Raw genomic sequence first — 25,980 nt, forward strand, 5'->3', positions numbered from 1 at the left:
GGACATTGCACTAGCACTTGCACTGGGATCATTTACCTGTAATATTGTACTTGTTGTAGTAAAGTACTTTTATTGATATACTAATCTTCCTTTTGTGCTATGATGTCTTTTTGGCATAGCTTTTTTAGTTTTGTACAGTGGTACCTTGGTTTAAGAGTAACTTGGTTTAAGAGCGTTTTGGTTTAAGAGCTCACAGTTTTTAACAATTTTGACTTGGTTTAAGAGCATTGCTTTGGTTTAAGAGCACTCTGTACCAGGTGGGAACGCGAGTGGGGGAGGGGCATGATCTGCATAAGGGGGTCTACAGCACTGTACTCTGAACCAGGAAGTCTCCCTCACTTTTCAAATCATGGCAGATCCACCTCAGGCTGGGGCTTACATCAGGGGACAGGACTGTGGTGGTAATCTTTCCATAGCTGTAACCCCTCACTCCCCGGAGAGAGAGTGCTGCATGTATGTGCCCACATATGTCCTGCTCATTCCTTCATGCTCCCTGCAGTCTCTGTCAGCCCTTGTGTTTCCCATCCTCTCCATTACTGTACAGTAACTTATAATATCAAATATTCTGCTGTTTCATTTGTTTTACATGTTATTCAGAATAATAAATCATTATTTTTGGGGTGGGGAACTAATTGTCAGCATTTCTATGATTTCTTATGGGAAAATTTGCATTGGTTTAAAAGTGGATTTGGATTACAAGTGTGGTCCCGAAACGGATTATGCTTGTAATCCAAGGCACCACTGTATAGTAGTGCATTTATTTATATGCCAACTATGTATCACCCAGCATTACTATTGAGCTGTGCATGTCCAGCATATTTGTCTAGCTTCAGCTACAAACTGCTGCTGTATTATCAGGTTTATGCACATACTATACATTATGCACCACATGCTGATTGCTATACTCTACAGTAACTTATAACATATTCAGCTGTTTCTAAATGTTTGTTTCATTTGTTTTGCATATTGTTCAGAAACTAAAATCATTATTTTTGGGGTGTTGAACCATTTGTCTGCATTTAAATGATTTCTTATGGGAACATTTCCTTTTGTTTAAGAGTGATTTGTATTACAAGCATGGCCCTGGAACGAATTACGCTCGTAATCCAAGGCACCACTGTACCTTCTTTCTCAGCTTCCTTGACCCTACAGAGACATAACAGCTGATTTTTTTCTAAACTGATGTTAGTTTTTTTTTAGGGGCTTTGACCCAAGCCAAGTGAAAAAGTGTGTGGTGGTAGGGGGGGTCTCCTCTACAGTCGGGGTTCTTTTGATTAAAAAAGGGGCCCTGTAGTAACAAGAGCAGGGCTAAACCAATATAAGCTTGATGTACAAATTTGTAACATCCTGCCAGAGAGCATGTACTTAGGATCAGAATTTTATAATTGAGCTCCTGGAGGCGATGTATATTTTGTAGGTTAAATTACTTTACGTTACTTTATGCCATTGCATAGGGTCCAGCTCCTGTTTCCATACCTTCTCCCAAGCCCTGATAAAACCTAATTTAAAGTCCCCTAATCCCTTGTGCAGCTATAGACACATAGAAACATAGATCCTGAAAAATGATTATTTTGTGGTTAGTTTTATGTCACAAGCTTTATGTGTTGGGCTACTAATATAGTGTTTTGCTGTTGTATAATGTTAATACTTTCTTTACCAAAATATTTTCTTTTTTTTATTAGGTGTAAAGTGTAAAAAAAAGTGAAAAATATGTATTTTATTTCCAGTTTCAGATTTTTTTTTTTTTACTTTAAATTTGCAAACTGACACAAAAAATTAAGTATTAAAATGGGTTTGCTAAGTTGTTTCAGTAATTTTTACACATAAGAAGTTTTGTCACAGGTGAACAGTTGGATTGGTAAGGGCTGTGCTTTCTTCTTTATTTGTATTTTATATATTCTTTTAAATATATGTTCCTCAAGAAGTCATAAAAGACCTCTGTATGACATTTTAGATTTTAGTGATTTTTCATAGCACTAATGTGTTTAAAAAGAAATGTTACAGCCAAAAATAAAAATGCTTTATATCTGTGGCTTTTTACATGCTGTAAATGATGCTGAAATACAAAACAATGTTAACAAAAGGAAATTCAGCCAGTACTTGCCTGCAAGTAGTTTGTGTGCCAAACCAAGGTGGTGGAACCGGTCTGCTTTCATTTTTGAAATCCGATATGCTGAAGATGGAAAGTGTGTTATTGATGTAGCCTTCCATAGTGCTGGAATTATGGCTGCCATATGGTGGAACAGAGAATGACCAGTAATACACCAGACGTGGGATCATATCAGATGTAAAGGCAATGATCATAGCCTACAGCATTATAAAAAAAAAAAATACTGTTTTAGGAACAGAATGAGCTGCATAGGCAAAGATGAATAGATGTTTAAAGGGGAAATATAAGCAGGTTAGAGTAATCTAACCTGCTATGTCCCTATTGCGTAGGAGGCGCCAAGGATGAAGGCATGTCTCTTAACTTCATCCTTGGCGCCATTCCCATGTACCCCAGCCAGCTCCCTCCATTAATAATCATTAGAAGGGACGAACCGCCGGGGGGGAGGGGGAAGGGGGGGGGGTTAAGCCGCCCCTTTACTCTAAATAGTCTTACCGGACTGAGGAGTAAACGACATGGGAACAGCGGTGAGGATGAAGGTAGGAGACATACCTTCCTCCTTGGCGTATATATCTATCCTAACATAATAAGAAAGGAAATACTAAAAGGGCAGACTACATGGACCAAGTGGTCTTTTTCTGCTGAGAATATTCTATTTTTCTACGTAAACAACATGATCAGCCAACCAACAAGTTTTTTTTTCAATAGATAACTAATTTCTAGCCCTACTGTATATAAATATACCTATAATTTCCCTGTTTAGTAGGGCTCTTACATGTTTTTCACACCTGCCTTAGATGTTTGTACAGGACTGTATATTTTTTATGAGAATTTTAATGATCAATAAATAACAAACTTACATTTGTAACCACAGCCACTATTGCCACTCCTTGCATGATTGGCTGCCAGGCTCCAATGTGCTGTGCCTTCTCAGGTACCATACGCCTGAACTGAGTGGTGAGCTTCCACGCATCCACCCGAATCTCCAGTAAGTTGTTCACAAGGGCCAGAAGAGGAGCAAGAGGAAATGACGCCACAAACAAAGTAACAAACCCAAACTGAATAACTATCGGAAGAGAGAAATACATTTACTGTATATGGAGATAAATTAACATGCAGAATAGCAAACAACCTTTTAGGAAGCAGATTAACACAATTGTCATTATTTCTGCCACATGTATTTCCAGAATAAAATATGCAGATATGTTACTTGTGTCATACAGTATATTATGTAACATTTTTGTAACAGGATTGTACAAGGAAAATCCTTCAAATATCCAGTTATATGGGATCTGGCTTTATATTGGCAATAGGACTAAGGGCCCTATTCCACCGGACGATTATCGTTCAGATTATCGTTGAATAATTCGAATCTAAACGATAATTGTTCGGTTGAAATGCAGTTAACGATTAACGACCGAACGAGAAATCGTTGATCGCTTTATAAGACCTGGACCTATTTTTATTGTTGCTCGTTCGCAAATCGTTCGCATTGAATAAGACATCATTCGGTCGTTCGCAATAGATACGAACGCAATAGCGAATAAATAGCGAAGAAAAAACTATTGCAATTACGATCATAAGTAACGATTATCGTTCCATGGAAATGAGTGAATGTTTTCAGGTCTTTCGCAGAAGCGGTCGTTTGAGATAGTTAATTGTTAACGATTATGCAAACGATAATCGTCCGGTGGAATAGGGCCCTAAGGGAAGTGTCATTTGAAAAAAATCTGCTGTCAATTTTGACCAGTCTCAAATACCTGATCCATTGTGTCCGGTTTCCAAGTATAAAAAATAGTCACCCAGCTTTCCTAGGGCCTTTATATTATACAGAGATACAATGTATCAGAGCAGCATTGCATGTATTTTACACAGCGAAAATATCCTCTATCACAATTCCGGCTCTGCACAGGTTATTACCCAGATTTTCTAGACTGCTCTCACACTTTAGCAAAACTAATCAGATTTACTACTCAGGGCCTGGAAATCTTGGTCATGAGAAAAGAACAAACACTGCAGTGATAGATTCTGCATACTGTAACAGATAGGCAGTTTTGCCTTTTAGGAGCCTGGAAAAGCTAGGTAGCAAACCACGTTAGGGTGGGTTCATACTGAGGAAATGTCACTTCTTTCGGCGGATAGCGGAATACGCCGGCCCATAGAATGGTGTCTACGGAGCCTGCAGAAAGGCAAGCGGCCGTGCACGCGGACAGACAGTGGAATTCCGCGGACATTATCTGCGAGAATTCCTCAGTATGAACCCACCCTTACACAGTAGTAGTAATCTACTAATTTTGAAATCTGTCTTGAAAAATCTCCCTACTCTACCAAACTGTGACATAAAAGCAGATTTACCTTTAATGAATGTGGGAAAGCTAGGAAGCTTGCAAGTTTTCAAAGATTTTTCCTTTTTTTACCGCTTCATTTGTTCAAACGAATGCACTATTCTGTCCATTGTTACCGAAGCATTGCCTGGTAAGCTCTAGGCAGGCTACCCCCCATTGGCTATTTATTACCCTCAAATCAGTTTTTGTGGATCCGCAAATACTGATGCAAAACAGATTACTGATGTCATAGGATGGTCTCTAGGCTGCTGTTCACTGCAGGGCACCGGATGAATATTTTTCAAGAGGCAGATTGGTGGATTGCCTAACCTGCTGCTTGAAGACAGTTGATGGACCTGCATTTTAAGTCTATGCCAAATAAAGTCAATACAAGTGTAAACTGCTATCCCCTTTCACAAGCATTTTAGCTACTTTAGAGAATTGGGGGGGTCATGTGGCAGGATGCAAATGCCACATATGGACAAACCCACTGCTGTACAATGTTGCAGGACACCCCTCTTAAGCTAATTGAGATACGCGAGAAAAAAAAAAAAACTAATTATATACATACAAACATACATATATAACCAACCTACCCATTTCAAGATATTCATAAAACAATCCTAATTTTCCTACAGGTTGCAGATGGTAATCCTGTTCCCACCGAGGCTTTATCGTTTCTATCCCTGAAGAACGACATCTTGCAATAAGATTTTTTATCCAGCTGCAATGTGAAGACATTTCAGTAAATAGCAGTAAAAATGTAGACACATTTAAAAAACATAAGAAAACTTACTCCATCATATTGTTCAAGATATCATTTACAAAATTTCTAGGTCACCTCTCTCATTTCATAGTTTGTTGTATGAAAATACAGTATTCCATATAACGCTTACATAGCTGGTTAAAAGAAAGCAAGTGAATTGTGTAATACAACCTTTATGGTTAGGTAAAGCCCTATTTCCATTACAATTCAGGTCTCTGTTGCTGGTTTAGATTGGGATTAGAGATGAGCTAACCTTGAGCATGCTCGAGTCGATCCGAACTTTCAGCATTTGATTAGCGGTGGCTGCTGAACTTGGATAAAGCCCTAAAGCTATGTGGAAATCATGGATATAGTCATTGGCTGTATCCATGTTTTCCAGACAACCTTAGAGCTTTATCCAAGTTCAGCAGCCCCAGCTAATCAAATACCGAACGTTCGGGTTCGGATTGACTCGAACCCAAACCCGGTTCGCTCATCTCTAATTGGGATACTTTCAAGATGATATTCCTCCATATACTATTACACACTTCTAGAACTGCCATAGACTTTTATAAATCAAACATAGTCTAGTAGTTACTGCCTGGTATGTTTTCTGAACAGATTAGTTCTGCCTGTGGTACAATAACTATAGTTAGTTATTGCACCCCCACAATAGTTTAAAAAATGTTGACAGCAGTTAATGAAACAAGAGTAATACTAAAAAAAAAAAAAAAAAGCATTATTGACCTCATAAATCCCCAGCTCCTTCAATGTCCTTGCAGGTAGAGGTTTACTAAGCTGCAGTGGTGAACCTTTGCCTTCTTGCCTGATAGTTGCAGACAAGCATTGGCCTCAGTGGTATATAGGGCCAGGGATAGTAAACAAAGACCTGTGGGAAGCACCAGCACTGGAGCAATGGGGCATTTATCAGGGAAGTAATGCTTTTATTTTACATCTGGTGGCCATTTTTTAATTTAAGCTCTGGAAAACCCCTTTACGTTAGTAATAATACTTACGGCACAAGAATTTCCTGAATGTTATTCCAGATGGCTTTGCCTCCCATTATAATGGTCAGCTGTGTTGTCAGTTCAAGAAGGCAACCACCAGGATCACACTGCAAAAGTCAGCCAAAATGTTAAACTAATGTAATTAGAAACAGCACTGAGTGTTTGCAGGTAGATGAAATAGGTTGGCAGCTACGTGGGGTGCTCAGCTGTAAATACATTGGGGGAGATTTATCAAAGGGTGTAAAATTTAGACTGGTGCAAACTGCCCTCAGCAACCAATCACAGCGCAGCTTTCCTTTCACTAGAGCTGGAAGCTGAGCTGTGATTGGTTGCTGTGGCAAGTTTGCACCAGTCTAAATTTTATACCCTTTGATAAATCTCCCCCATAGTCTTTAGCTTCACAAGATCTCAAAAAATGAAATTTATGGCACTCACCACTTTAGTAGCAATTCCATAGTTCCTTAGCAATTCAATAATTCCATAGTGCCGGTTACAGCTGTTTCATCCCCCTTTCAGTTACAGCTGTTTCAGGCTTAAAGGGTCGTGAAACAGCTGTAACCAGCAACACAGTTTGGTGTGCACTTGCGTCTCACCTGCGGTTTTGATGTACTGATTTTGTCAATAAAGGAACTATGGAATCGCTACTAAAGTGGTGAGTGCCGCAAATTTTCTTTTTTGAGAAAATGTTAAACTAAGATTGTGCATTGGTTTCAGATTATTACCACAAAGAATATGATTTAAACAGAAAACAACTCCGTTCATGCTGGTACTCGGCTGCAGCACTGCTACTGCAATAACTCAACAGAAACATAAAAACCCATTGTATGTCACATATTTTACTGGATATGTTAAGATGCATTTAGGAATGGTACCATCAAAGTAGTCATGTTATAGATTTCCTGTTCTGTAGAGAAAACTTTTTGGGAAACTTCCATGCAGGATTACAGTGAAAGATGGCACCAACATATAGATTATATGGGATTAGACCACTCCCAATAAGTTATGTTCACGGCTCCCCGCTTCTCCCTTCCTGCACAATGACCTCTGCACAGGTCATGTCTGGAAAATTCCCTCACAGAAGTCAATAAGGTCCCTTCTAGTCTATTGGTTCTTGTTTTCATGGAGCTGCTGTTCAGCATAAGTTGGATGCCCCCATAATAATGTACCAAAAACACTAAATGTATTGGCTGTAGATTATTTAACTATATTGGACTACTTACTTCTTCATTGCGATATGCTTTAAACCAATAAACTGGATCTCCAGGGTATCCCACAAATTTCCCCTTGAAAAAAGCAATGTAGAAGCAAGACGAGTAGTAATTGACAAACTGGAATAAAAACATCTTTGTAGTCAAACTGTTTTCGTATTCAGTCTTTGTTCGAGGTAGCTCTGCGAAATGACCAAAAACAAAAGCTACCAGTTAATAATAAAATGTTTTTAGTGCCATTAAACAGGTACACTGACAAAAGGGTAAAAATAACATGCTGCAGAAGCATATAGCTTACCTGTCTGGCAAGTTCTGAAACCACATATTATTTTTCCTTACTTCTTCACTACAGTCCTTCCACCCTGCCTACTCCACAGCAGTCCTGCCAGTTTCCTGCCCAAAGCAGTTGCAGAACATCTAATTTCAGTAAAGTTGCAGCACCTGCTGCTCTCATTCCCTGTCTGCTATTTGGCCTTAGCAACAGTTGGCACAAAGCAGCATGCAGTTAAAACCTCACTCTCCATAAATGTCTTAAGAAAGTTATATATGTATATATGGAAGGGAGATGGTGATGTAAGCTGGAAGGGCTGATCAGAGATGGTGGAGCTAGAGCTTAGAGACAAGATCCAGTCAAGCCTGCTGTGACATCAGAGGATGATGCATTGCCTCAGTAGCTAGAGACAATACACATTTTGTGGTTCTCCTATTTTCTATTTCCTTTTAGTAACATAGTACACAAAAGCATACTAAAGCCTGTACTAATAAAGATGACACTGTATTAGTAAGTTAAATATCTTGGGGTTATAAATTTTTTTTAACAATTTTTTGATTATGGAATACCCCTTCAAACCTTGTAAAATTTACAAAGAGACACTCAATGAGTTTTCCTAACAGTAGAAAAAAGGAACTAGATTGTAATTATGTCCCTGTTACCTGTTCTGTAAAGCATGCAACTATCTAAACACAACCAGGACACTAGGGCATGTTATTCTTACCACGTTTGGCTGTAAGTTATTGAAGGTATATAGCCACCGTTAGTACTTAAGATCACTTTTGTACCATCAAGATTTATTTTATCTCACAGAAAAAGTCAGAGCTGTTATTCTTACCAAAGTCTGTGATCATTATTGCCACATTTTCATAGACCATGTTCAATAGCATGATGATGATAAAGCTGATGATGGATGCAGTAACTGTGGTGGCAGTCTGTGGAGTTAAATACTTTTGAATTGCTTCTGTTCCATTAATATGCCTCGGCAGTGTTGCAGAGAACACCATAAAGACAGAAAGTCGATATGCAATGATCCCAACTACTGATGCAATTATCAACAGAATCTGTAAAAAAAATATATATATATATATATAAATAAATAAATAAATAAATAAATAAATGAGATAAAAATTGCAGAGGAAAAAAAAATCCAACACTAAGGATGCTGAGTGGACAAAGACCTTGCATAGGCATTTTAGGCATTTTGTCACTCTGTCATAGCAGATCTGGAGTTTTTTTTGTTGACACACTCATGCTACAAAGTCTCCCCTGCCAGGTCCTTAGCAATTAGAAGATCTTTATGCTGCGTTTACGCGGAACGATTATCGTGCGAATTTGCACGATAATGATCGAATTTGAATCGAATTTGAACGATCGTTCATTTTGATCTTTGAACATGTTCTTAAATCGTCGCCCTGTGTAATAGGGAATGATTTAACCCCTTAACGACATTGGGCGTATACTTACGCCCTGATGCCGGTAAGGACGTTCAGAGCGGGGCCGCGCGGCGCCCCCGCTCTGAACCGCGGCGGTCCCGGGTGCCACTTGTAGCCCGGGACCGTAGGTATTAGCGGGCACGGTCCGATCGCCGTGCCCGCTAATACAGTTATCAGATGCAGCTGTCAAACATGACAGCTGCATCCGATTACCGGATTCAGCTGTTCCCTGGTGTCTAGTAGCGGAGATCGCTCCCCCGGGAGGTTATCCCGGAGGAGCGATCTCCGTTTCTGAAGCCGGCCGGGGACCGCTCCAAGATGGCGCCGTCCCCGGCTCGGCACTCGTTTACTTCCGGCTGCAGCAGCCGGAAGTAAACGAGTGCCTATCTCATGGATCTCTGCAGCATATCTATGCTGCAGAGATCTCTATGAGAGATCAAAGCACTTATACTAGAAGTCCCCCAGGGGGGCTTCTAGTATATGTGTAAAAAAAAAAAAATATAGTGTTGTTGTCAATAAAAAGCCCCCTCCCCTAATAAAAATCTGAATCACCCCCCTTTTCCCAGGTCATAAATAAAAGTAAACAAATAAATAAATAAACAAACATGTTTGCCATTGCCGCGTGCGTAATCGCCCGAACTATTAATTAATCACATTCCTGATCTCGTACGGTAAACCGTGTAAGCGCAAAAAAATCCCAAAGTGCAAAATTGCGCATTTTTGGTCGCATCAAATCCAGAAAAATTTTAATAAAAAGCGATCAAAAAGTCATATATGCACAATCAAGGTACCAATAGAAAGAACACATCATGGCACAAAAAAATGACACCTCACACAGCCCCATAGACCAAAGGATAAAAGCGCTATAAGCCTGGGAATGGAGCGATTATAAGTGACGTATATTTGTTGACAATGGTTTAAATTTTTTACAGGCCATCAGATACAATATAAGTTATACATGTTACATATCGTTTTAATCGTAACGACTTGAGGAACATGCATAACAAGTCAGTTTTACCCCAGGACGAATGGCGTAAAAACACGTTTCCCCCAAATAAACAAAATGCTTTTTTTTTTTCAATTTCACCACACTTTTTTTCTGGTTTCGCAGTGTACTTTATGCAAAAATTCAGCCTGTCATTGCAAAGTACAATTAGTGACGCAAAAAATAAGGGCTCATGTGGGTCTCTAGGTGGAAAAATGCAAGTGCTATGGCCTTTTAAGCACAAGGAGGAAAAAACTAAAACGCAAAAATCGAAATTGGCTCTGTCCTTAAGGGGTTAAGAGCGTTCGTCAAAGTGGTCGTTTGCGATCGTTTATTGTTAATTGCCGAAAAATCGTCCAGTGTAATACCAACCTTGCATGGAACATCCTCTTTAAAATAATAAAGAATATGCTCACCCCTCTAAGCTCCCAGTGTCCTCCTGCCTTGTGTTTACATCCCCTGATGACACTTCCGCACCTGCTGCTGACAGTTCCCGTCCTGCTCTACAGTGACAGCCAATTACTGACAGAAACGGGACAGGGTCACAGTCAGTGACTGGCTGAGCAGCATCAGGGGAGCATAGAGAGGTTAGCATAATCATTATTTTCTATATAATGCCAATTACCCCTATAAAGCTAGGGGCTCCACAGCCCTTGCCACATGACCAGAGCCTTCCAATACGCTCCAATTTTACACTACATATTGGTCCGTGTAATACGGCACTTAACGATAATATATCAAGTTGATCAGTGCCAGTTTACTTTAATTTTTTTAAGTAACCTTAAATTATTGTAAGGAGATGGGATCAACAATAAATGTTAAGTTGTTTGATCGCTGGGCAATGATCAAGGCCTTTTATTCTATAAGGACAGGAACTGTGAAGTGTTGATTTCAGTGAGCATAAAAGCGCAGCTTATACCCATTCATACAGGAAAAGTCAGATATTAGTAGATAAACAGCATTACCCAGAAAAACACTGCACTTGTACAGAAAGCCATCCTCAGACACTTCCCAAAGGCTGTATAAGGAACATGTTCTTCTTGCTGTAACAGAAATGAAAGCATCAAAGCTTAACTATGTTGTGTACTGTCATTGAAGCAGTGTGAAATTAAGGTATGATACAATTTACCTGAGTTATAGGATTAACAACCACATGGGTACACTTTGCTTCATACTCTGGAAGGGGTTGTTCTTCTTGCTCTAAGAACTCAACCGTGTCCCACTCATATTCTAACTCAGCTTGCCGACGCTTCCAAAACTCAAGGAACAAAGTAACTATAAAAAAATGAAAATGTCAGTGTTACATGTTATGTATTGCTTAATTCATAGCAAAATTCTACCTGCACTGTGCCAAAATATTATCAATGAAGATCATAAAAATCATTGGATATGATGATAGAAAAGGTAATATACCTTTTAAATACTTCTGCAGACAACTTTCTTTACCACAATTCCATCATTGATAGCATCAATCAAATATTTTAGTTACTATAGTGACTCCAAGTGCAATATACACAGTGTTGCTCTCAAAATGACATTAGACCTAGGAGCTAATGTCTCCCGTTTCTATACAGAACCTTATAAATATCCCTTGTTTCGGTTACATTAAAAGTAAGCTGTCAAGACTGGGCCATAACAATGTATTAATATAAAAATGAACTCCTCTCCTTTATCTCTTCTAATTTGTCCTGAACTTTATATGAATTATGAGCTATTTATGAGGAAGCAGCAGTGTATGTCATACAATGCTAGGCACACTACCACAAATTACAAAATAAAAATACACAAAGACAGCAAGACCCTAATCCAGTTAAAAAAAAAATTAAATCATTCCATCTTGAGCGTGGTTCTGAGGTACCCTACGCGTTGCGTCCCGGAGCTTCGTCAGGGGTACAGAGTGCCTGTCAGGGACTTGCTTACATATAATATCATAATTGTACATGACATAATGTACATCTGTATATTACAGACCTACATATCCAAAGGGGGGGGGGGGGGAGATCCCATGCCTTAACTCCCGTGCCAGGCCAAAATGGTGCCTGCGGCATGTGCCAAATGCAATGTGCATGCACAGACAACTATAGCACTGGTCTGCCCTTAATTAACATGGCGCTTTGCTACATTGCTGAAGTTGTACGCATGCGGTCATACCATTACTCAGTAATAGTTGCTAAAAATCATAACCTACAAAAAAAGCAGCCCATGTAAAAGGGTCAGTGATCATCCAAAGAGTGAGCACATGCCAGCTGATTGGATCTTTTGTGCCGCCTGTAAAATCATTGTTATTGGCTGCACGTCTTCCTGGCTAAACAGGATAATGCATTTATATGGGCACACGAGCAATACAGTGATTTTTGGCAACTTGATTAATCTTGCCATGTGAAACTCGCTGATCAGTTGAGGCCTCACACAGCTGCATATTGAGCTGTGTAAAAGGCCCATAGAAAGGAATGGATTGTCAAGATAAAACATCTTTAAAATAAGATTGATACTTCTAGCCAATGCATGGACAGATGAACAATAACTACAGTAAACAGGACAGTGCTTTACAACTAGAGGAATCTTACCCCATATTCCCATAAATACTGCAAACACAAGGGTTCCAAAACTGTCAAATATGCAAAGTTTCTGCAACAAAAAATACATTTTCCATTACATGAAAGACGACATTTTGTTTTATTATTGACCTCATTAGCCCAATTGTCCCATTTTTACAAATGGTAGAGCTTTATGTGTTACTTTGTATTGATGATCATGGTACAAAAACAGTATTCTTGCCTATGATCTCAATTTGGATATGACAAGTTCACAAGTAGATCACTGTAAAGCATATGCAATAAATATAATGTATAGAGCTTTGGCTAAGGATTGCAAATTTATATGCAGCCATGTTAATAAAAAACAAAAGCATTTTGATTAGTCAGGACACATTTCAATATATTCACCAACATAACATTTCTTTAATCCAGCAGAAGAGAAAGAGAAGGGTTAAAACTGAAAAATAGTGAGGGATACTGTTTGGTAATAGAAATTAAATAGAATGCGCTTGCAAAGGCTGTAAAGCTTGTAAGAAAACCTACAAAAAACCTCAAAGTAAAAACATTTACATGGTTTTAGAATGCCTGGGGTATGAGATAGGAGATGAAAGTAATTTTTGGGTCTATTTACATTTACAGAATCTGCAGCAGATTTGATGCTGTGTTCAATCATTTAGTTACATTGATCGCTGCAGCATCAAATCTGCTGCAGACCCTGTATGTGTGAATGTACCCTTACTGTATCTGTATAGGCTATCATTAAGTTGTCAATGGCAGTGAATAAAAACTTAGAGAATAGCAACACATGGATAGACTACACAAAGTCCATCACTGTGCAGAACCCATTCCCTATGCCTTCCTGTACTGTTACCTTTGATGATTCACAGGTGATGTTAAGGTGCCAGTATGTGCACTCCTTGTCACACTGTGGACACATAATAATGCTTCCTCCAATACTAGGGTCACAAACTTCTTTGCTGAAACAAAGAAAATACTTTAGATAGTGTAAAAAACATGACCGTTGCTTTGTTCAGTGGTGTTAGATTGTAAATGTGCTGAAAAGACATCTGTACAATATCAGATATATTATTGTGAAAACAGACTTGTATTGTACAGACATCATTTTACAGGTTTATAGCAGACCACTATGTATGCTGAACAACAAAATAAGTGTATGTTTACACAACTATTTTCAACGGATGGTATATGCAAAAAAAAAATCCCTATTAAAATAAAACTGCATAGCATATTTCTGTCAGAACAGTAAACAGTTGGTATGCAGTATATTTAAAAAAAAAAAATGTTTAGTGGCAAAAAATATGGTGACGTCAATGCCAAAAATATTCACATTAAAGAGGTTTATCCACCAGGGCTGTGGAGTTAGAGCTAGTTTTGGATGGAATCACATTGTGCCATTTTAGATTGAAATATACCCAATTTGACTTCAGGCTACAAAAAAACAAAACAAAAAAAACCCCTCTTATTAATATTGTATAATTAAGGAAGTTTAAAAATGTTAATCATAAATTATATATTTTATGTTTTATTACTCTCAGGTCGTTATTTATAAAAATCGGTGATCCACCTCTGGCTTTGTGGATGTTTTTTTGAGGCAGATGTCATTTTGGTGCCAAAACAAGACCGTTTTATGCAAATGACAGCCATTATTTGCATAAATTGGCGGAAAAATGGCAAAAAAAAAAGCCATTGTGGGAACATAACCTTAGGGAGCTGAAATCTAACATGTCCAATTGTTATCTCCTCTGGGGGGTGGCCAAGAGGTTACTAAACACATTTGGGCTATGTTCACAGATAATAATTACAGTAATAAATATAAAAAAAAGATAAAAAGGGGAATTATTATTATTTATGACCGTAACAAAGTCTAGACGGACAGCTGATCCAAGCAAAATTTCTAATATGTATGGCCTGCTTTCAGCTTTAAATCTAACGATGGCATTTCATAGTCCAGCATTTGATACGCATTAATTGCGCTATTTTTTTCATTATCTGTGATCACAATTATTCATTTTCATATTGTAAAGCTATGAGCATTTGAAATGCTGAATATAAATAGAAGATTTGTCATAAAATCCAAAAAGGTGTGGTCAAAATTAATTTCTTCTCCTTCAAATAAAATAGTCATTCAGAATGATCTAATACAACATTCAAATATACGTTTCCATTTTCCATAAAACAAAGAAAACACAACACGCACATCGAGCTTTGTGTAAAATGAATGCCTGTGAACTATGCGTAAGGTAGCATTGTCACTTTAACATTTGCAAGTATTTTGCATCTGTTTTTAAAGGGGTACTCCAGCGTGGGGGCACTTTTGCGCTGGGACCGGGGACGAGGTGGCCGAGGGAAAAGACATCCACTCACCTCCCCGGTTCCAGCGGCGGGTCCCGCATCGCGGCGGGGGGATCCCGCCTCCCTCACTGAGTGGCTGAGCGGACCTGTGATGTCACGTCTCGGGCCTGCGTCAGACACCCGAAAGCAGCCGGGAAGCGCGCACCGGAGCGCCGCGATGCGGGGCCCGCTGCTGGAACTGGGGAGGTGAATGGACGTCTTTTCCCTCGGTCACCTCGTCCCCGGTCCCAGCGCAAAAGTGCCCCTATGCTGGAGTACCCCTTTAATGGCCAAAACAGCAGTAGGTGTTTCATGAGAAGTCCTTAAAGGAAATGTCTGTTTTAGCCATAGGAACAGTACAAGATTGCTTAGTTTCTACAAGTAAATCCATTTCACACTTGCCTATTTAGCTTCTGTATTTGTATGCCAGTTTTGACATTCCCTGAGTGTACCTCGAATGCTCACTTCTTTAAGGATACATGTTGCCTACCCTGTCACAACAAGACCAAGTCACAAAAATCTCCACTCAGTCCTGTCCTCAATTATATCTCCTCCCAATGCATCACTTTATATTGCAGTCAGTGGCAGGTTACACTACTGGTATAGATTGTTAAGTCACTCCTACTGAATGAATAAACACTTAAAGGGAACCTGTCACCCCCCGTACCGGGGTGACAGGCTCCCGACCCCCCGTTAGAGACCCCTATACTTACCTCATCCCGCCGGGTCCCGCTTCTGGATTCGGTCGGGTCCCGGAGATCTCAGCCGCTGCAGCCCGGCGCGCGCGCTGAGAGATGAGTCCAACTCTCATAGAGAATGACAGGAGAGTCCAGCGCTCCGTCATTCTCTATGAGCGTTGGACTCATCTGTCAGCGCGCGCGCCGGGCTGCAGCGGCTGAGATCTCCGGGACCCGACCGAATCCAGAAGCGGGACCCGGCGGGATGAGGTAAGTATAGGGGTCTCTAACGGGGGGTCGGGAGCCTGTCACCCCGGCACGGGGGGTGACAGGTTCCCTTTAAGAAATTGTTGATTCGTGGTGCAGTCGCTGATGTACATCGGTAGTGTAACTTGCTAGTGAATCCAATATAAAGTGATGCATTGGGGGTAGATAATTAAGGACAGGATGGAGTGAACATGTTGTGTAGACAACACAGGTATCCTTGGAGAAGTGAGTATTCAAGGTACACTTGGGAGCATGGGTCCTATACCACAAAACGATTTTTTTTGTCGATTAACCATCTCAAACAAGCGCTATGGTGAACGACCTGAAATTACACTAAACAATGATCGTTACTTATCGTTCTTGCGGTCGTCCTGTCGTCCCTACTGCAAACAATGTTTTATTACACCGAACAATGTGCGAATGATTTGCAAACGATCAACGATAAAAATAGGTCCAAATTCTATCAAACAACCAATGATTTCTCGGTCGTTTAATTGTTGTCTGCTCCAAATGCTAAATACGGATGTATAAATGGATCTTACATGTAAAAAATAAGCAACCTTGTACTCTTGCTATGATCACAACAGACTTTTTAGCTAGCGACTGAAATGGTTATGTTCACTACTTATAAAAAGCTATTTAACATAAAACCAAATAAATAAAAGCAAATGATTAACCATCTGTGGCTAATAACATGGACAGGTATGTAATCACAAATCTTTCACCAACTAGATGCCTTATTTTCCTTTAAATCCAGAATCTTACCTCCACGTGCAGGATTCCTGAGATTTATAACCATATAAGAAACAGCAAAGTCCAACTACTCCTGCCAAAAGCAACATTCGCGTGTAGAAGCCGAGCCAAGCAAAATAAATTCCAATTTTCTCACCATAGTATTTCCTATAGAAGAAAAATAAAAGCAAATACTGAGATGCACCAAAATTTCTCCTAGTATGTCATCATTTCCACACAATGGATAGCTTTCCATATGCACTTAGCAAATAATGTACCTTGCATGTGATAGACAAAGATTCCCTCAAAGTGAGCCTAAAATCAGGGAGAGAACCCAGATATTGGTCACACTTTAAAGGAAGCAGTCAGAGCTATGAAGTGCAGGAACAATGATATGACCAGAAGGTTACTAATCTCATTCTGCAGCTTCTAAACAGACAAGTCATACTGACTACCCTGACTGGCCAGTGCCGTGGTATATCCACTAAAATTGCCCACTCTACACATGCATGCACTTTAAAGGAAAACTCCTGGGCCAGTTCGCTTATTACGATACATTACGAAGTTCTATAACTTTGTAATGTGTGTTAATTAAGCATACAAAAGTAAAACGCTGGAGTATATATTCTACTTTTACTCCTAACAAGCTAAAAATTCTTAGCTGGAATTATGAGTATCCATGTATATATATCTATTATATTTTAAATGGCAAGTGGTGTCCTGTGGCTGTAATCTCACAGAAACCAGGAAGATGTAGTGACTTAGTGAAGGATGTTGGCGCAGCAACTGTAGGGAAGCGGGATAGCTGGTAATAAAAACTATAAGTTTCAAGTATTTAGGAAATCAATCCACAGAACTCACCAGGTAAAGTTTTTAGCAGTTATAGGCTATGTTCACACGCTTTGAACGACAGGCCGTTCAGTGACCCCTGGCACAGGGTTCTGATGCGGGCGCATCAGCGCGCGCTCGCATCAGAACCTCCCACAGCACACAATGAAGCAAGCGGCCGGAGCCGTTCGCTTCATTGTGTGAACTGACAGGGTTAGCTACGGCCGCAACTCATCGAGCTGCGGCCGCAGAAAACTGACATGTCAGTTATTTGCGGCACCGCACGGGATCCCGGCTGGAGCGTATACAATGTGTATACGCTCCGTCCGGCATCCCATAAAAGCAATAGGCAATGTTCAACACTGCATAAAGTACGGCCGTTGTGAATCTGTCACCCCTGACCAAGTTGACAGCACCGCTGGATAGATAGCAATGAAAATATTCACAACATACCTTTGTTGCCTGTGGCTATTTTATTTTCAATAAATAAGTCTTTATTTGGGTCATAAATAGGGTAAGGGAGGCAGGGACTAAAGTTCCCTGGGTCCTAACACTGCTACACCTCACTGTGCTCTATGCCCACCACTTTGCATAATCGTCGATGGGCACTGTGCTAACGAGACAGTAAGGCATTGCAATTCTGGGGCCCAGGGAACCCTGTATCTGACTATTTACGCTGTGACTAGTTGTGCTCTACTCCCTGCCCCGATGCCTACTTAAAGCTCGTTTGCACATGGCACAGTAAAGAATAAAACTTTATATTCTTTTTTAACATGTATAAGGTATTGTTGGTGCTTTACTTGGGTCAAATCCATAAGATTGGTTCTCTTTAACCCTTTAGTCCTGACTGACTAAATTATTGGTGCATCGCCCTTATTGCCACTGCTGACAATAGAGGGGTAGTATCAACGCCCCCCTCTCTGAATGGTTTGTGTACAAAAAGTATAAACGGGGTCATATAGGCGATGTAAGGCTGGGTTTACATATGACCGGCAATCCTGCACTGTCTCTGAAGGGAACGCTAGATGCAACAAGCTGGATCTTTTGCAGCTGGTGTCTAATCAGTTACCCCATAGGCTAAAAAGAGGCACAGCACTGGACATATGGACCATCCAGCATATTTGCCTTCAAGCTGGATAAAAAAAACCTGCTGCATCCAGCATTTATTATTCCAGCACCTGCACACTGGATGGTAAATATGCCAGATAGTACACATATGTAAACCCAGCCTATCATGAAAAATACAAAACAAATTAATTCATATTGCCTAAAGTTACCAGGCACAATATTCAGAAAACTGACAGAAATACCATTCTCATATCATGAGACATAAATCTGGATGCTTAACAGACCACAGAATTAAGTCTAAGTGGAAAAAATCCAAGATAAGGAGAGCACTGTTTTACTGTACAATTAAGACTGGTATTTAGCCTGTCCTCTGACCACAGAAACAATTATGCCTAATCCCCATACAGCACATGAACAGTGTCTCATTGAAAAAGGATGGTATTTGGATGGGAACTGGTTGGATGCTAAAGCTGAAAGACAAAAACTCTTGGGTGAGATTGTTAAGTGTCTGCATCCTATTTGATCAGCTATGATGAAACATATTTAGTTTATGTAAAAGGGGACACTGTAGTAAATTTACTAAAACTCTAATACGTAGAGTAAACCTAGACTAGACCGTCTAAGTAGGCATCAAACTTATTACAGTGGCTCTTAATGTTTGGCGTAAGTGGTGCATCTTTACACAAATTGGTTGGTTCATTTTACTATAGTGGTACCTCGGTTCTCGAACTTAATTGGTTCCGGAGGGCAGTTTGAGAACCAAGCAGTGTCTTCCCATAGGAAATAATGTAAATGGGTTTAATTGGTTCCAGCACCAGCCAATAATTACCCATAGTACCCATATATTACATTGTATAGTGCCCAGGATAATCCCTACAGTACAGGACAAAACAGCACTATACTATACAATACATTATACACAGGTTACATTCGACAAAACCAGCAATTATAGGACAGTAGTCACTAACTCTTCTCTCATCTTGTACTGTATAGAGTTCCCCCCATCCCAGCACTGTACAGGATGGGAGATGGTGGTGCACTGCCTGTACTACTACTGTGCTGTATATGCACTCCAGCAGTCTTATATAGTTCTGTACTGAATGTGAAGCCTCCCCAGTGCTAAACTCACCTGGTACAGCCCACCATCCACGCTCACAAAAATGTTCAGATACTGAGTACTTCACGACTGGGGCCCGAAAAGTGTTTGAGAACCGAGCAAGAGTTTGAGAACCAAAGCAAACTTTCCTTGAAAATACAGTTTGAGTTCCAAGCAGTTTGAGAACCGAGCAGGTGAGAACCAAGGTACCACTGTAGAATGATGTTACACCTCAATCCATGTTTTTTTCTGCTAGAACACATCCACTTTAGCACTAAACTATGCCCTCTTGTCGGATGAGAACTAAAAAATGTCTAGATGCGTATTGAGGCTGGGTTCACACTACGTATATTTGAGGCTGTATGTTTGAGGCTGTATAGCAACCAAAACAAGGAGTGGATTGAAAACACAGAAAGGCTCTGTTCACATAATGTTGTAATTGAGTGGATGGCCGTCATTTAATGGCAAATATTTGCTGTTATTTTAAAACAACGGCTGTTATATTGAAATAATGGAAGTTATTTACCGTTATATGGCGGCCATCCACTCAATTTCAACATTGTGTGAACAGATCCTTTCTGGGTTTTCAATCCACTCCTGGTTTTGGTTGCTATGAGGACCTGACATGAGGACCAAATACAGCCTGAAATATACATAGTGTGAACCCAGCCTAAATGTAGCATAAGGCACACACACCATTTTGTTAGGTGCAGATTTAAAAATCCTAACAAAGTCTACTAGTACTTATCAGCTGTTGTATGTCCTGCAGGAAGTGGTGTATTCTTTCCAGCCTGACACAGTGCTTTCTGCTGCCACCTCTGTCTGTGACAGGAACAGTCCAGAGCAGGAGAGGGTTTCTATGGGGATTTTCTCTTGCTCTGGAAAGTTCCTGTCAAGGACAGATGTGGCAACAGAGAGCACTGTGTCAAACTGGAAAGAATACACCACTTCCTAAAGAACAAAAGCAACTGATAAGTACTGGAAGTCTTGAGATTTTTAAATAGAATTAAATTACAAATCTATATAACTTTCTGGCACCAGTTGATTGAAAAGACTTTTTTTCCACCAGAGTACCCCTTTAAAAAGAGTATTCCCACCTCGTAAAGATGGCTCACAAACCCCATCTGTCTTGCTTGTGGCTGTCAAAGGTGGTAGGGAACCAAAAACTGCTCCCAGGGCTGCAACATTTACACAGCTGCCATTAAAGTGTCACTGTCACTGTAATTTTCAAAATCTAAGTCAACAGTAGATGTGATAAAAAGAAAGTTTGCAATTTACATTCATTTTTTTTTTAGTTTTCAAGCTTTAAAACAAAGCTATACTTATTTTAAATCCAGGTCCAGTCACCTGAAGGCAGCTTTTTAGTCTTGTGCTAGTTGAAAAAAAAAGACTAAACACAGAAATTCCATGTCATCTGCACGCTCACAGAGAAGGCAGTAATTTGATTGACATGTACATTGAGCAGTGACACTCTGTACTGGCTGGGACTTCCTGCGCTTGGTCCCTTTTTTTTTTTCAATCAGCACCAGACTAAAAAGCTGCCTTCAGCAGACTGGACCTGGATACAAGTAAGTATAGCTTTGTTTTTAAGCATAATTAAAGATAACTAAAAAAAATAATGAATGGAATCTGTCTACACTTATTTATATGTTGCAGGGAAATGATCAAATCCCTGGAAACGATAAAATGACGACTCCGTTGGGTCATTTCCCTGAAGAAATTCAGGAATTTGATCAAATCCCTAAACAGTTTCATTGAAATGATCAAATGAACAAGCTTTAAGCCTGGAGCCTGGTTCAATGCACATATGGGCCTCCTGATCTTCGTCCCCGCTGCCATGCCTGGTACCTAAATGCTGTAGCTTCCCACCAATTCCCAACACCTTCCCCTCGCCTTCCAGACACTGGCTGGGGTAAGTAACTTGACAAGCCTCAAGCTTGGTTCAATGCACATATGAGCCAGGACGCAGGCGCCATCACCATCTTGGGCCTCCTGCTCCTGTCTGCCAGCTTCTGATTGTGGTACCTGAATGCTGCAGCCTACCACTGGTTTCTGTCACCTTCCCCTAGCTGTTTGGACACTGCCTGGGATGAGTAATTCAACAAGCCTCAAGCCTGGTGCCTGGTTCAAAGGTGGGGAGCAGAAGGCCCATATGTGCATTGAACCAGGGACCAGGCTTGAAGCTTGTTCATTTGATCAGTGCCTGGTACCTGAATACGGCAGCCTCCGTCGATACAGGTGCCATCATGGGCCTCCTGCTCCCAGTCCCTGGAACCTGAATGCTGCAGCCTTCCACTAGTTCTTAGCACCATCCCATCGATGTCCGGACACTGGCTGGGGTGAATAATTGAACAAGCCTCAAGCCTGGTGCTTGGTTCAAAGATGGGGAGCAGGAGGCCCATATGTGCATTTAACCAGGGACCAGGCTTGAGGCTTGTTAATTTGATCATTTTACTGAAACGGTTCAAGGATTTGATCAAATCCCTGACTTTCTTCAGGAAAATGACCCAACAGAGTGGTCATTTTATCTTTTCCAAGCACCATATATATAGCAACATCCAACACCTACTTTTTATCTTTCGAATTGAACTCATAAGGGTGGGTCAATAACACAGATATCAGTTTTTTGGGGGGTGATTTTAATCTTTTGTGTATGTCCAGCTTAATTACAGATAGTGTGCAGTACATGGAGTCTAGATGTTACAAAAGACAAATGTAATCAAAAGTTTTTATAAGAAAATAGTAAATCTGGCACCAATTTTCTGAATTCCATAATTCTGTTACTGCAGATGTAAAATATAGGATACATTCACATGGAGAACAGCTTGAGATATACCTAGGTAGTACCTACCTTACGAGATCCAAAGGTTGTAGTTTGTAAAAACTAAGTGGGTGGGCCCATTCTCTGTACAACAGGTATCTTTCATTAGGGCATCTGTAATCTTCAGACTTAACATTAAACCTACCCTGCAAAATGAACAAACAAAACAGATCAGGAACATTCTGATGAACAGAAAAAAGCAACCCACTTTGGTTCTGAAGTTAGAGTAACTGTGCCTGTGCCAAGTTATAGAATGTGTGTACGTGAATCAGGGTGGATTTGTTTTAAATCAAACTGATTTAAATCACGATTTAAATCACGATTTAAATCACTAGTCAGGAAGGCTTGATTTAAATCAGTGATTTAAATCAAAGTTTCTACCTAAACTAGTTCTTGCTACTTTAACATGCAAGTAGATGAAGATTTTTAGAATCACTTTTTATATTACTTTTTTCTCCCCAGTTTAATGGGTTAATCATTCATATTTGGACACCACTGTTCTGTTGTACTTAGAAAGGAGAAAAATAATCCTGAACTTAATAACAATTTAAATGGATTTATTCAACTGAAACAATAACAACATTACAGCATACGTTATTTGCTTAAACAAACATCCATGTTAACTAATTTGGCTAAACAAAAAAAAAATAAAAATAGTCCAAACAATCAGAAACATATTGTCTAACTTCTTGGACTTGGTACTGAAGGGGATGATTCTGTATTCATAGGTTTGTAGAACAATAGGATTAAGGTCTTTTTCTCAACTCTGTTCATGTTGTAACATTTGAGAACATATACAGCCTTTATTCTACTGAGTTAAACAACTCAGCTTTATCTCATGATGGAAGAACCTTTGGATGGTAAAATATTTTCCTCAAAAAGCAGTTTATTGAAAAAAATCCGATTTAAATCAAAAAAATCCGATTTAAATCAAAAAAATCAGATTTTTTTGATTTTTTTAAAAAAATCATTGATTTTTATCCACCCTGACGTGAATGTCTCTCTGTATGTTTAAATACACTGATCAGCCATAAAATAACATTTTACAGCATTGCTATCATTTGAAATAACTTTGATACAGCCAGAAATAAAGCATGGCAGTGCACTCTACTCCCTGATTAGCCAAAGATCTGACTATTTCGCTTAATAGACTAAATAAGCTAAAGAGTTGGATTTTATTCTCAGTAGAACCCTACAATATCTCTCTCCTAGGCAGTCTCCAGATTTCCTGGTCTTACTGCTTATCAATAATTTTTGACATTTCTGAGGTCATCAAAATGGGCTAGGCCTATCTGGCATGTCTCTCATCACGTGGTCATAACTTGCACAGAATGCTTTTATTCTGAGATTGTTTATCACGACACATCGTACTTGTTATAGGTAAAATTTTATTTCAGTTAAAAAAAAAAAAGTGTGACTGTATAGTAACTGTATAGTCAGGAATAGAAAGAAGAAGATGCGGATTATGTGTTCTCTGCATGCCTCCGGGCAGAATCTGTTGAGGGAAAGCCTGTAATGTCATTACTGACGTCATACCAGCAGAGCTACTGCATTTGGATATCAGTGGCAAGGGAATAGTTTTTTTCCGCCCCTATCACTGTACAGTATCAAGCAAGCATGCACAGGGCTGTCAACTCCAATAATGTTGATTAACAGGCTGCAGGCATAAGGATCAGCAGCCTGCTGATTAATGCGGTGTAGTCATCATGGGGTTAAAACTACCCGATATTGAGCAGGTCTCTCCTATGCTATGAACTGTGCAGGACTTCTGATGTGTCCAAGATGTAAGCAGCAGATCCTTTAATTCCCTTGATAGAGATGTTTTTTTCTAGCACATCTCATGAATGCTTGAACAAAATAAAATTTGAAACAATTTAGAGGCCAGGACACCACCTACATGCCATGTTCCTCAAACCATTCCTGAACAACTGTTGCAGTTTGGCAGTAGTGCACAGTATGCTACTAGAGGCCAATATCATTACAGTTGCCCATGAAGTATTATAATAGGTTAGCTTAGGCTTGTGTCAAAATAACATTCACATAAAAGCCAGGACCCCAAGTTTCCCAGGCAAACATTACCCAGCTCATCACACTGCCTCTGCAGGATTGCCTTTTCCCTACAGTCTGCCATCTCTTCCCCAAGTAAGTGATTCACATGCACCCTGGTAATAGTACCCTGACTCTGTGTCCTGAAAATGTTTTAGTCAGCATTACCTTTCAGCCAGTTGTGCTACAGTAGCTCTTTTGTAAGACTGAACTAGATGGGCTAACCTTCACACCTTATGGTGCATTTACACAGGGAGATTTATCTGACAGATTTTTGAAGCCAAAGCCAGCAACAGACTATAAACCAGTAAACAGGTCATAAAGTAAAGACTGAGATTTCTTCTCTTTCCAAATCCATTCCTGGCTTTGGCTTCCAAAATCGGTCAGATAAATCTCTCTGTGTAAACGCACCATTACACACATTAATGAGGCTTAGACGCTCATGACCCTATTGTTAGCCCAATGTTGGCACCCCCTAGTTGTTGGTGAGGCCCAGCTGGGGAACCAGTTTTCACAAAAGTAACTATGATCTGCACAGCCCTTTTGTTATATGCAAAAATCTCAATTTTAGCTACATTATTAATTTATTTTGTACTTGCTTTATTAGTATATAGAGCTCGGGAGCCAGGAGAAAGGTAGCGCTAGCATTATTTTCAGCTTAAGGGTACGTTCACACATACTGGATCCGCAGCTGGTATTGCCTTGGTCTGTTGGGTGAGGCTCCAGTAGAAAAAGTTTGAGAAGCGCTGCTTTAGACCACTTTTAAAAGGTACTATTGCATACGTGGAAAACCTCACAAGACCTGCTGTTTTGGAGATGCTCTAACCCAGCCATCTAGCCATTAAGATTTAGCATTTGTCAAAGTTACTCCTTACATTTGCAGATTTTTCCTGTTTCCATCACATCACTTTAAAGTGAATCTGTCACTATGTTCATGCTGCATTAAATAAGGGCAACATAAACTAGTGAAAGAAATGCTGAACAAATCGGTGATTTACTTACATCATTCTGTACAGCTGTTCTCCTAATATGCAGGAGAATAAATTCTCGCCACACCCCTCCAGCTGCTGATTGACAGGTGACTGCCTATACACAGCATGGATAGATAACTGCCAATCAGCAGCTGGTGGGCAGAGTTTCTGGTTCTAATGAATATCCAGGACTACTGGGCTCATGGACATAATGGAGAGGACTACTTATTGTCCATGTTATTCAGGAGGATATCTTCCAATCAGCTGCACAAAACTGTGTAAGTGATACATCATTCTGTTCAACTTCTCTGTCACTAGTTTATGCTACCTTTAAATAGGACAGACTAAATCTGCTGACAGAGTCTCTTTAAGAACTGACTGTTCACTTGCTTAAGTAGTGCTCAATTTTAGAAAATGCATGTTGAATTTATCTAATCAAAAATACACTGGCTACATACTGGCTTACACATCTCCCATCTTAATTAAACTTCTAGAAACTACT

The 25,980-nt window shown here is 39.8% G+C and overlaps 1 protein-coding gene across 1 annotated transcript in view; it reads right to left on the minus strand.

Moving 5' to 3' along the window:
- ANO6 (anoctamin 6) overlaps positions 1 to 25,980 on the minus strand; it is a 64,471-nt gene that overhangs the window by 4,555 nt on the left and 33,936 nt on the right. The window contains exons 7-18 of the mRNA XM_069975977.1: positions 22,492 to 22,607; positions 16,682 to 16,816; positions 13,492 to 13,597; positions 12,651 to 12,711; positions 11,213 to 11,358; positions 11,049 to 11,126; positions 8,501 to 8,726; positions 7,404 to 7,573; positions 6,193 to 6,290; positions 5,028 to 5,155; positions 2,968 to 3,173; positions 2,105 to 2,307 (exon numbers count right to left, since the gene is read on the minus strand). Of these exons, the coding sequence (XP_069832078.1) occupies positions 2,105 to 2,307; positions 2,968 to 3,173; positions 5,028 to 5,155; positions 6,193 to 6,290; positions 7,404 to 7,573; positions 8,501 to 8,726; positions 11,049 to 11,126; positions 11,213 to 11,358; positions 12,651 to 12,711; positions 13,492 to 13,597; positions 16,682 to 16,816; positions 22,492 to 22,607 (1,673 nt within the window). The remainder of the gene's footprint in view (positions 1 to 2,104; positions 2,308 to 2,967; positions 3,174 to 5,027; positions 5,156 to 6,192; positions 6,291 to 7,403; positions 7,574 to 8,500; positions 8,727 to 11,048; positions 11,127 to 11,212; positions 11,359 to 12,650; positions 12,712 to 13,491; positions 13,598 to 16,681; positions 16,817 to 22,491; positions 22,608 to 25,980) is intronic.

The sequence above is a fragment of the Dendropsophus ebraccatus genome, chromosome 1 (assembly GCF_027789765.1).
Source record: "Dendropsophus ebraccatus isolate aDenEbr1 chromosome 1, aDenEbr1.pat, whole genome shotgun sequence".
NCBI classification, from domain to species: Eukaryota; Metazoa; Chordata; class Amphibia; order Anura; family Hylidae; genus Dendropsophus; species Dendropsophus ebraccatus.